General features: G+C 43.7%; 1 protein-coding gene across 2 annotated transcripts in view; it reads right to left on the reverse strand.

Moving 5' to 3' along the window:
* epha4b (eph receptor A4b) overlaps window positions 1–12975 on the reverse strand; it is a 106330-nt gene that overhangs the window by 6848 nt on the left and 86507 nt on the right. For both annotated transcript variants that reach the window (XM_078263526.1, XM_078263525.1), the window contains exons 14-17: window positions 8483–8544; window positions 3586–3795; window positions 1198–1347; window positions 836–1029 (exon numbers count right to left, since the gene is read on the reverse strand). In XM_078263526.1, coding sequence (XP_078119652.1) covers window positions 836–1029; window positions 1198–1347; window positions 3586–3795; window positions 8483–8544 — 616 coding nt within the window. The remainder of the gene's footprint in view (window positions 1–835; window positions 1030–1197; window positions 1348–3585; window positions 3796–8482; window positions 8545–12975) is intronic.

Below are 12975 nucleotides of genomic sequence, written 5' to 3' on the forward strand. Positions count from 1 at the left end.
TATGACTGCACTTACATACCGTGCTGTATATGCTTCAGTTAAGGCCATGTCTATAAGATTTGTGTATACGACTCTTCATTCTGGTCACGTTGTTCTTCGTGTCTACAGTGTGTGGAGGCCTTTGTTAGTAGTGCTTTTGAGCTTCTGTTGTCTGATTTATTTTCTTTGTTCAGAGTGTCTTCTGTCATCTTTGAAAGGGACGGAAACATTCTGTTATGCTAGTCTGAACATCAGCGAAATGCCCTGAAGTGTAAAATGTAAAAATAATACAATTTGGTAACACTTTACTTGAAGGTATCTACATAAGAGTGACATGACACTGTCATGGACACATGACACAGTCATGTCACATGAACCCTAACCCTAACCCTGACTTGTCATGACAAAAACCGAATGACACTTAATGACAGAAGCGTTATGTCATAAACGTTTGTGACTTGTTTATAATGTTTCTGACACGTTCATGGCAGTGTCATGTCACTCTTATGTAGATACCTTCAAGTAAAGTGGAACCTAAAATTCTATGGATGTGTGCGAACTGGGAAGAAAGAGAGTCTAAATTTAGAATGTGAGACTATGGGTATGCCAACCCACAACCCCTATATTCATACCTTTTAACTGACAAATGTGAGTTTGCTGAGAAACAATAAGAATATCATTTTACTAAACCACAATGACATGCTTTACTTTGCACAATTTTCAAAACTGACAAAGTAGATTTACAATGTAAATCTAAAGCAGGGATTATGTCTTCTACACGTGTACCGTCCTACAGTATAATCTAATCCAGATATGTCAGGCCTACAGTATATGCGTGTGTGTCAGAGCTCAGTACCATGCTGAGCTGTTGGCGAGCTCTCTGAGGCTGGCTGGGTTTCTGATGAGCTTGTCCAGGATTGTGACAATCTGTCCAAACTTTGGCCTGTCGCTGCGTCCCTTCTCCCAGCAGTCCAACATGAGCTGGTGCAACACCACAGGACAGTCCATAGGAGCGGGAAGACGGTAGCCCTCATCTATTGCTTTGATCACCTGTGGGGGAGACGGGGTAAAACATCAGGTTCTGGGATCAATACAAGAGAGGGAAATAAAAATGTCCAGGAACATTCATTCTCATAGTTCAGAGTTGAGCTGAAGATTGAGGAAAAACACAGTCTTGGTCACTGTAACTGAGACATGATGTATGTGTTTGTGACTCACATCCTGGTTGGACATCTCCCAGTAGGGTCTCTCTCCGTATGAAATCACCTCCCACATGACGATGCCGTAACTCCACACATCGCTGGCTGAGGTGAACTTCCTGTAAGCTATGGCCTCTGGAGCCGTCCATCTGATGGGGATCTTTCCTCCCTGGAGATAGTTCACAACACAGTCAACACATTATGGCATACTGAATCTGTCACCCACCCACTCTGTAATGGTGTAAATATGTAAAGGTTGCTTTATTAGTACGTTTGTGGCTAAGCGCTATGATAAATCAAGAGCAGGCCTGAAAAAAAGAAATAATAATAAGATGGTGGCTGTGGAGAAACACTTCTCTCTAATCTGCTCGCAACATAGGGTTACTTTTGGCCCAGTGTCTATTTTCTTACACTTGACTTTATTTTGACATCTTTTTTCATCTTCTTGCATGCTGCTCCTGCCTTTGTTGTTGATGCACAGATCAAAAGGATTCCATAAAGCCCACTGTATAGACACAATAGGCAGTAACATACCCCCGCCCTCTCTCTCTATCTCTCTCTCTGTCTCTCGCTCGCTCTGTCTAACACACACACACACACACACCGTATACCTCTATAGGGCTCGGTTCAGCTTTTTAACATGCGGAAGCTGCCTCTGCACCACCTAGCATTTCCCATCTCTGCTTGGACAAAGTCAAATAAAAGACAAAGCTGCCAAGTCACTCGGCACTGTACTTTTGTTTTCACCACCCCCAGTCCACCCCTACCCCATCCTCTTTTTTTTTCTCCCCTCTTTTAACTGCTCTCACTGGAGCCTTCCCTTATGTTCTCTCTCTCTTTCTCTCTAAGCGTCCCTCGGTCTCAGTCTTATTTGATATCCACTCCTCTCTCTCTCTCTCTCTCTGTCTCTCTCTGTCCCCCCCCCCCTCCCCTCATGCCTGCAGCTCTCCATCTAGGTCTCCTGACATCAGTGGGGGGGGGGGAAGCAATAGACTGTATCAGCCGCTGACTGCAATAGAGCAGTCAGCGGCTGATACACCCCTCCCAGGGCAATGCTAATGCCATATTAAAAATAACATCCCCAACACGTCCTATGAATATGAATAATTCCATCTCCTTGTGGGCATTTTAGATGAGTTACTCCGCAGTGGTTTAACACACTGACGTTTGAGGTTCTCCATTCTCTCTGTGCTCTGTGAGAGGATGGTGATGGTACCGAAGACTTCTTTGATTTGACTATATATAGGCATATATCCTACTGTTGTAACCGAGACCAGACACTGGGCCAGAGTTGTCCAAATTATATACACTCTTATGTGGTTAGGGTCCCGCTCTATTGCCACAGGTGTAAGGTCTGTTGTATTATCTATATTACATAATATATATACTCAAAGTAGAAGACTCCCTTATGCCACTCATGAGACTGCAGCTTTCTCGTGTGGTAGCGTACTTTACATATTTAGCTCTGATTGGACAGTTATATTCTCCCATTTCTATTCTGGAAAACAAACAAAGTAGTTTGTTTCCTGAACAGTGTGTTTTCATGCATCATTATAAAGTTGTTCAAGCTATATCATATTAAATTGGGAGGCCGTTTACTGCAGTGATCAGCTTTTCCCACGTTTGAAGTGCTTGTTCTGTTTGCTGTGGGAATGAAAACCAGTGTAATTGGTTCACTGTGGGACGCCGATCCCCCATGTCAGAGGACATTTGCATAAACCTTCTCAACTGCTCCGCGTCGCACCCGTTAGCAAACCTTCGAGTCTTGAATGCAGCGCTGAAGCCAGAATTTTTGTTGGAGGTTCCATTCAAAATTGAAAGCACCTGTTGTGCCTTTAGTGTTTGTGTGAATGGGGATAATAACTGAGTGGATCCAAGTGGGCTCGCTATCGGCTCTGAAATCGTCAGGAGAAAAATGGGAAGTTTTCTTTCTTAAAAGATGAGATGGAGAGTGTGGATTGTGAAGTACAGGGACGAATTACATATATTTGCTCTTCTTCTTTGGGTCTATTTGGGTCGAGCACGTTTTTGGATCGGAACTGAATATCTTGGGGTTTATGTCAAGTTTGGTTTTGGACTGAATTTAATTGACCTTTTTCACGGAGACGTGTTGACATGTCATAGTAGGAAAAGCACAGGTGTATTCAAAACCATTACTGATGGCTGCATTCCACTTAGGAGAGGCCCTGGTGTTGTGCATGCCGACTCACTGAAATAGCTCACTGGGACACTTGATGGAATTGAGCCATCGTTAAGGTTATCAGTTTCAGCTGTGCTTTTCCTACTATGACAAGTCAAAATGTCTGCTGTGAAAGAGGTCCATGATGTATAGGTAAATGGCTGGGTGGACTGTAATCGGAAATACAATTTGTTTAAGACAGCTGCAGAACATGAAAGTGTGTCTTACCCTTGTGGTGTAGGCCGCCTCTGGGTCGTCCTCCAGAACTCGGCTCAGGCCAAAGTCAGACACCTTACACACCAGGTTGCTGTTGACCAGGATGTTTCGAGCTGCCAGGTCTCGGTGAACGTAGCTCATGTCTGACAGGTACTTCATACCTGAGGCGATGCCACGCAGCATGCCGACCAGCTGGATCACCGTGAACTGGCCGTCATGTTTCTGGAGGGTGAGACAAGGAGAAAGGTGAATGAATACACATTAAGCTGCATCGGGGGGGGGGGGAAGAATAGTGATCAGGGTAAAGTCTTCAACAAGCTCAGCTGGAAGTGAGTGTAAGCCAGGATTCAAGCATCTGTAATGACAGTGCTTCTGAAGTGTTTCAGAGCGAGACTCTGTAATCCCTGCCAGCTCTTGCTAACTCTGCGCTTTGACCTCTCTCTGGAGGGTGGGCAAGCAAAAGATGAATTTCTCCGCCCAGGGATCAGTGGAGGATCACCAAAAAAAAAAAAAAAAAAAAAATACTACTTGCAGAGGATTGGATCTGACAGAGCAGACAAAACTTTCCTGTTAAACACTGACCGTGTGTGCGAGCAGAGCTCACTGTTTTTTCAGATTTGAGCTGTGTTTGGCAGAGAGCAGAGCCTGTTGATCGATGGCGGTCCAGCTCACCTTCCTCTGCCAATTATTTCTGCCCTGGGCCAACGGTCCCCGTTAAAAAGCCATCCGTGTTATCAGTCACCCTCTCTGTCCTTTATATCATCTCTCCTTCCCTCTGTCTCTTTGTTCTCTCCATCCATCTCTTGTCTGTCTTTAGTCACTGTCTCCACGAGAGCGAACTCAGTATTACTTTGACTCGGTGTCCATCTGTCTATCTATCTTCCTTCATCTTTCTACATCTGTGCACACACCCCTCCTCCCCCTTCCTCTATCGTTTCTCTCTCTCTCTCTCTCGCTCGGCAGCTGCGGAGTAAGTTAATTAGCCGAGGGTTTTGTGAGATGCTGATTGATTGGACTGTCTAACAAACCTACAGACTTCCTCTATCAATCTGCCCACCACGTTGCATTTCCAGGAAGGAGGAGGAGGACGGGTGGGCAGGGCAGGGAAAGAGAGAGAGGAGACAAATGCAGGGCAGAGGGGTTGGACAAGGAGATGAAGGAGATGGATGAGAAAGGTGACGATGGAAAATGAGACTTTTTGGCATATTCTGCCATATTGCTTAAGTTTTTTTTAACCAGAAAACTAAAAGGAAACACTTGCTAAGGGAAAGCATAGAAAGGCTACTGTTGGTAGAAACAAGGAGACCGTAGAGAGGGAGCCGACAGAGCAGTGGTTTTGTTATTTCCGAGGGATGACTGCTTAATAAATGGTCAGCATAATTAAAGACACATATGGATGCCAGGAGCACGGATGAGTTGTAAAACCCATAAAATTCCATAATTATATTGAGCCACTGCGGACACTCTTTATGACCCTGATTACCCACAACACGTGTGTGTGTGTGTGTGTGTGTGTGTGTGTGTGTGTGTGTGTGTGTGTGTGTGTGCGCGCGTTTCAGCCTATTTTTTATCCGTCAGATTTCATTTCATTTTGCTTCAGCATTGCTGATGTCTATTTAGTGATGGGCCTATCATCACAGGCTTAATGGCTTTGGAGCACTGCAGTGATTTTACTGGCTGACAAACAACTCTGAATATGAATCAGGGGGACTTTCATTGTGAGACGCACCAGGGCTGCAACAAGCTATTCATCGGGGGGGGGGGGAACCCAGTCCAGAGCTCCTGAATCAATACTGCTAGTTCACTGGCACATATTGTATATGAACAGTAATAATGAATCACACGTTTGGCAACTTCTACAACATTTTATGCTTGTCTTCCACAACTGCAATTAAATAAAGATCCATACTTTTCTGGATATGATTGAGATTTGTATTAATTTTGAGAAAGTAGATCTAGATTTGGTACGGCTGCAGGCTTATATGTTTCCGAGGATGGGGTTTAGGAGAACTATTTTAAAAACATCAATTCATGTAATGACGTATTGAGTGACAGGCTCCTCTAACTCCGGTCATAATGTCGATTTCAGTAAAGCAATACCTCTACAGACTTCCTTCGATTTTTAAAAAAAAATCCGTTCACTGATAAGGGATTCAGCAATAACCTTGACTAAAATCGGCTTCAAAAGACTTCATTTTACAACGCTCTGGCATGGATTTCAACTTTGTGTTCCAACGCGTGTGTTAATCTAAAAACCCGTTTATTTTTGTTTTAAACCAGTATCTTTACGGAGATGATTTTTAGAGATTTGATCACCATAATAGGAGTCTCTAGAAATATTGGTGCTGGCTGTATTTCTCTGTTCATTCAGAATCAGAATCAGCTTTATTGGCCAGGTTTGCGTAGACAAACAAGGAATTTGACTCCGGCTAATCTTTGCTCTCAAGTACAACACTCACTTAACATATAAAAGAATAAAAAACAGAAAGGACAGTAAGAAATATAAAAAAAATACTGTTAAGTATACAGTATAACAATACAACAGAATTTAAAAATTTACAAAAAAATATACAATAACAATTGAAGAGAGGGAAGGCATGGTGCAATATCAGTATAGTCTGAGATTTAAGATTTAAATATAAATATAGTGCAAGGCAGTTCAGATAAATGGTAATATATTAATAACAATATTGTAATTGTAAGATTGAACTATACATGAGGCAGATGAGCAGAACAGTGTTGATTGACTTTGTTCATTGTAACGGTTGGGGGCTATTTCTGAGTGTTCAACAGAGTGACTGCTTGGTGAAAGAAGCTGTCTTTGTGTCGGCTGGTTTTGGTGAACAGTGCCCTGTATCGCCTACCAGAGGGAAGGAGGTTGAACAGTTTGTGACCAGGATGTGAGGGGTCTGCAGAGATTTTTGCTGCCCTTTTCCTGACCCTGGACCGGTACAGGTCCTGGATGGAGGGAAGGTCAGCTCCAATGATCCTCTCTGCAGCCCTAATTGTCCCTTGCAGTCTGGCCCTGTCCCGTTTGGTGGCTGACCCAAACCAGACAGCGATGGAGGTGCAGATGACAGACTGAATGATGGCTGAGCAGAAAGTGGTCAGCAACTCCTTAGGCAGATGATTCATGATTAAGCTGATTTCCCGTAAATCTCTTTGGCATTTTGGAGGTTCTTTTTAATTCACTTCTTGTGGTATTACACTTGAAATGAACTGTTCATTTTTGTATCCCCGATGGAGCAAAATGTTGCTCACAAAGCAATACACTTTCTTTGCTTTATTGCCCATTCATCAGCAGTCTGCCGCTGTTTTCTGCTCTGGGATATGGACACTAAGTGCATTTCATAGACCTATAGTAGCAAACAACAAGTGTGGGGAGGCCATGCATCCATCTAAATGTTTCTGTTCTCAGCCACTTCTGTATCCATACTAACTAAAGAAAAGGTTCAGTGTATGTGTATGTACTGAACATATGACCATCGTCACGACATCCATTAGGGGCGGTAGGGTTCATGAAAAAACATCCGAACCGCTCGGTTCGCATGTCTCGGTTCGGAGTGTGTGTGTGTGTCGCACGGTTCATCAGCACACTGTTAATGTGCACTAACCTCTTGCTGCCGTAGTGCCCACTTTCAACACCTATGTTAAAACACTTACTGGAAACGACCATGGACAGTATATAAACGACGAGGGGGATGAGCGTGACGAACGCAACACATGGCAGCTGATTGGACGAACGCGTCACGTGGTTCTTGCTGCTCCCGAATTTCAAAACAGACTCTAATGGCGTCTCGTTCTGAATACGATCTCGTATTTTACGAAAATAGTTCACCAAAAAGTGTTTCTGAAAACATTTTCAGCGAGAAATAGGCCATACAGTTGCTGAATCTCTCTGATTTTTTTAATCGACAAAGGTCAGTTTAAAAGGTTTTCGTCAGATTTTGAGAGGCGCCGAGCCGACCGCTCCTCAGGTGGAGTGTGGAGCGCTGCAGGTCACGTCACGTGCAGAAATGGTAAGTGGGAGAGATGAGGAAGGCTGCCCGGAGTTGGAGGATGCGCCAGCGTCGTATATAGTCTGGTGTGTGGGAACATTTTGGATTTCATGTTACCTTTGATGACAGCGGAAAAAAAACAATAGATAGAACTGCCACTGTGTGCATGTATTGTGCAACATGCATTCAATATGCTAATTTTAGCTATTTATCATATGCTGAAGTATATTTCTGGAGTGTTAAAGATTAAAAGAAAAAATAACTGTACAGAACTGAAAACCGTGATCCTAAAACTGTGATACGAACCGAACCGTACCATCCCTAACATCCATGTATGCACTGTATAATAATCATTCTTGCAGCTAAAACAATAGTGATTTTCATCCTAATTACCGTCACGCGACTAATAAGAAAAAAATACAGACTCAACATTTCACCCCATTAATACTCTCACCATGTATAATGCATTTTAGATGGCAATTATTCGTCTATGCACACTGTGCCACTGAGTGAATATGTTTTGCCTTTTTTATATTGAAAATGTGTCGTTCCTAGCTGCACAAAACAGTTATGTTCTTTTTTAGATTGTGTCAAACTATCTTTTACACTTGTAATGTGGTGACTGCATATGAAAATGTGGCTCAAAAAGAAACTCTAATCAGCTGAAATAGTGTTTATTTGAATGGAGACTTGTAAACTTTAGTCCTTGGTGTAAAATACACCAGAGATTGAATTCTCCAGCTTGATATGACACCAATTTCAGTCAGCTACCTTTTATGAATATGTTTTAAAAGAATGAGCCCTCAATACAGCTGGGACATCATTTTCCACATGGCCTTTGTAAAGACTTGTGGCCCTGACCTTGCAGGAAATGCGTCCGCCATGTTCCTTCAAGCTAAGCCGTGACTCACCTTGAGAAAAGTGTCCAGGGATCCGTTTTCCATGAACTCCGTTATGATCATCACTGGTTTACCTACAGACACACATAATAAGGCCGCTGTTAGTGGAGCAGAATAACAAGAAACAAAGAAACTAGAAGCCGACTATAAAGAAACGAGGACAGAGAAGTAGTGGGGACCACAGCTGTGACCAGCCTTCCTCTCGGTCTCTCTGCCCCTCTCTAGGGGATAACATGGCATGTCGTCATCAGTCACGCTGACAGCTTCTAATCAGCCCTCTCCATAAACGCCAGGAGATAATTAGAATGGACCAATCTACTAGAATATATGTGTGTGTGTGTGTGCGTATATTAGGGGGGGCCTCCTGAGATCTCATGAATACTAATCAGCCTCAAGGGGAAGGGGGTTGTGGTTGGCTCGCTGTATGCACCTGCACCTGCATGAGTGTGTGTTTGTGTGATGAAGGGGTGGTTGACTGACAGGCCCCGCACTCTATGGTCCCCTATATGGCATCTGGTGGGGCTTACAAATGATTAACAAAGTACCTGCACATGTAAACACATGCGCACACAGACACACACAAACACACACACCAAAAACAGTTGTCCCCGTTTTACAGGGTTCTCCCTAGGTGCCACCAAGCTTTGCCAATCAAAAACAAACGTGCATTGTGCAGTACGATTGTGTGTGTGTGTGTGTGTGTGTGTGACTTGTAAACACAGACTATGTCAGTTGTGGGTCACAATTGCCCAATCAGACCTCAGAGATGCTGGGAAAAAACCTGGGGGGGAGATAGAGACCACACGAGAGAGGAAGAGGAAGCCTGAAGAAGTGGAGACAGAGAGGGTAATGTTATAGAACATAACCGAAAATAGGAAAAAAAATTGAAATAAAAATTTCCCAAAATGTACCCCCCAAAGATCCCAGTCTTCTAGGAACAGGGCTCATACAAAATGCTTTAAACAGCCATGGCAATAAAGCTTCAGTGAATTAAAAATTGAAAATGTGAAATACATTGAAAGACAAAGGTAATTGGGAAAGAAATGAATGGAAAACAAATCGAGGATTGACGAGTGTAACAAGTTAACAAAAGAAGCAAAGGGTTAAAAGATAAAAGAGGGATGGATGGTAGGAGGAAAGGGGAAGTGAGAAGGGAAGAAGAGGAGAGGGGAGGGAAGGAAAGAAGAGGAGGAGGAAATGGGAAAGAAAGGAAAAGAGGGAGAGGAAAAGAGGAGTGGTCAAAAGCTTGTCATGGAAAGGCAGGAACAAACCACAGAGGCCTAGAGTGAGATTGTAGGTAAAGACAAGCAATACATCACCTTAAACGAATTCACTATCTCACTGCAGCAAACACAGACACACACACACACACACACACACACACACACACACACACACACACAAACAGAGTCGCCTGGTCTCTGGTGGTGGTGTCTTCTCTGACAGAAACATTAGTCTCAGGGATAAAAGTGAAAGAGAATTGGATTTTCTTCTGCTCGGGGTGAGGACTGCTGGTCACATTTATCTCCACACGGGGCTCTTTGTGTGTGTGTGTGTGTGTGTGTGTGTGTGTGAGAGAGAAAGAGCTGGTTTCAGGGCATGGCAAGTAGGGGGTGGTGAGGTGGCACAATGATGACCGCCTGATTTCAGCTCTGATCAGAGGTGAACATATGTGTGCTTTTGTGTGTGTGTTTGTCACAGCGATGGATAAAACAGTTGATGGGATTCATCAAAAAAGGAGTGTCTGACTCTTCACAGCCTTCTTTCCACCTGGAGAGGTGTGTGTGTGTGTGTGTGTGTGTGTGTGTGTGTGTGTGTATGTGTGTGTGTCTGCGTGCGTGCGTGCATGTGTGAGTGAGGCCATGTATGTTACCAGTGAAAGAGAATATTACTTTCAGGCTTACATCGTTAGATGCGGTCAAGAGAGAAGCACAATGAAACACATTCATCCTGATGTTTCGGCTTAGAGAACCATGTGAGCCTGGCATGCACGCGCGCGCACACACACACACACACACACACACACACACACACACACACACACACACACACACACACACAGCGATCACTAGACATCATCTGGCCCCCTGCCATACAGATGTATCCCTACAACTCTGGAAGATAACAAAGGTAACCAATAAAACCGGCCACTCACGCTGTATATAAGCTGGTTCCGTCTCTTTTTGTCAAGTGCCAGCACAAACACACGCACACTCGATGATACAATGAATCCCTTTCACTTCTTGCGACTTCACCGCATGCCATCCACATTTCAAACACACACACACACACACACACACACACACACACACACACACACACACACACAGGCAGGACAGAGCCTCTTCAACTCTCCGCCAAACGTTCATAAGCGCTCCTCAATTTCTTCCTGAAAGCACATAATTAACTAATCACATTCATATTCATTCAAATTTATAGCCATTCATCGCCTTTAGAAATAACGCAGCCGTTTGTGGAGCTAAAAATACCTCCCGTGTGTGTGTGTGTGTGCGCGCAGATTGGGTATTGATGTTCTGCCAGGTGGAGTGTGTTATGGAACGATCATTAAGGAGTTTGCACTTTTTTTCTTTCTATTTTTTTTCTTTTTGTTACAGCTCCTCATTAGGTGAAAGTAGAAAGTGTTGTTTCTGCTTTCCCCAGGTTAGAGCTCGGATCATTTAGGCCTCACATGAGTGTGTGTGTGTGTGTGTGTGCGTCAAAGCGATAGAGACTAGGTATATACAGTATATCTCGTGAATGACATTATGAGAGGCTGTTTCTGTGTGTGTTGGTGTGAGTGTAAACGAAAGTGATGCAGTCTGTATACATCTGGACAATTACATTATGAGTGGCTATCTGTGTTTGCGCCAGTGGGCCGCATTACCGCATTATTGAATGAGACGGCCCAAGGTACAAACGAGAAAATGAAATAACTGCTGTATTGATTAATGTTAAGGCTCTGAACTAAGTGATACAATGCTTTTAACACAGGACAGATCTCTGTTCTGGGAAGCACCACGTGAGGGTGCGGAGAAACAGTAAGACAGAAACTCAATAACCTTATCTCCACTCCTCTCTTCACCTCTCCTCCCCCCTCTTCGCTTTCTCATCTCCTCTCATTTCCACACATTTGTCTCCTCGCCATACCTCCTCTCGTCTATCCGCCCCTCTTTTCCTCAAATCTCTTCTTCTTCGCACATCCCCCCCCCCCCGTTGCCCTCATTTGTTCTCAAGCCCCATCCTCTCTCTCTCATTTCCTCGCTCTTGTGTCCTATCTCATCCATCCATCTCCTCCCTTCTTCCCACCGTCCCGCACCCGTCGTCAACTTTTCTCTGCGCTCCCTTCCTGTTTCTCCTCTTCCTCATTTGTCCCCGCAGTCCAATCTCCAGATCTGCATACGTATTCAAAACATGAATTTCAAACACAGGAAAGATTTAAACTCTCATTGTTCAGTGCACAAAGAAACACAGTTAAAACTAATCGCTAGTTTCTTCAAACAGACGATGGGTGGGTGGTTTTGCCGGTTTTAACAGCACTTTTGTTGGGCAGATGTGTGTGTGTGTGTGTGTGTGTGTGTGCGTGCGTGCGTGTGTGTGCGTGCGTGCGCGTGTACGATGGGGGAAGATGAGATGGAGCTCGGTAATTGAGGGTTTTCCAAATGAGCCGATTGTTGCAGCGATTGTAAAACACATAAAGGATGGATGGATAAAATGAAGAACGGGGGAGATGAAGGGAAGATAAGGAGATGGGTGTGTGTGTGTGTGTGTGGGGGGGGGGTGCACTTTCCTGATGTGTAGCGAGACAGATAGAGAAAAGAAAGATCTATTTTTTCTCCTTTTTAGCATGTGGCACTCTAATTAGCATGACAATAGCAACAATCAGGTGACAGACAGCAGAGTAGGTTATTAAAGTGGCACACGAGAGGGGCTGAGGGCTTATGAGGTTTTAAGCGGAGCACACACAGAAAATAATGAAAATGGAAAATGCAGACATCCAAAATAACATACCCAACACAATATAACTGCAAAAGTTAGTTTGTATTTTACATAATTCAAATAAATACCACTACAACCATTATAACTACCACAACTGCCACCATCACTACCCCTACTATTACTACCACTACTCAGTCCTTCCAGAAAAATGTGGCGTTTTTTTTGTGATTGGTGCGGGCAAAAATCCTTGATTATGCGGCACGTTTTCTTAAAAAATGGAATATGCGGGATATTTATGCAATTTTATGCGATGAAATTGCGGGAACTTGCAAAAACTGCGGTTTCATCGTGACCTCATCGCGGGGTTTGCAGCTTTTCGATGATGTTCACGTCGCGTAATTACGTCACTTCATAACGTCACTTCATAACGTCACTTCATAACGTCACTTCATAACATTCCCATGGCAACAGGGGAAAATGGCTGCTCTTGTGTGAAGTAAACGCAACATTTTTCAACTTTCTGCTAAGATATATGTGACTTTTTTGCAACGAAAACGCGGGGATTATGA

The sequence above is a fragment of the Sander vitreus genome, chromosome 12 (assembly GCF_031162955.1).
Source record: "Sander vitreus isolate 19-12246 chromosome 12, sanVit1, whole genome shotgun sequence".
Lineage (NCBI taxonomy): Eukaryota > Metazoa > Chordata > Actinopteri > Perciformes > Percidae > Sander > Sander vitreus.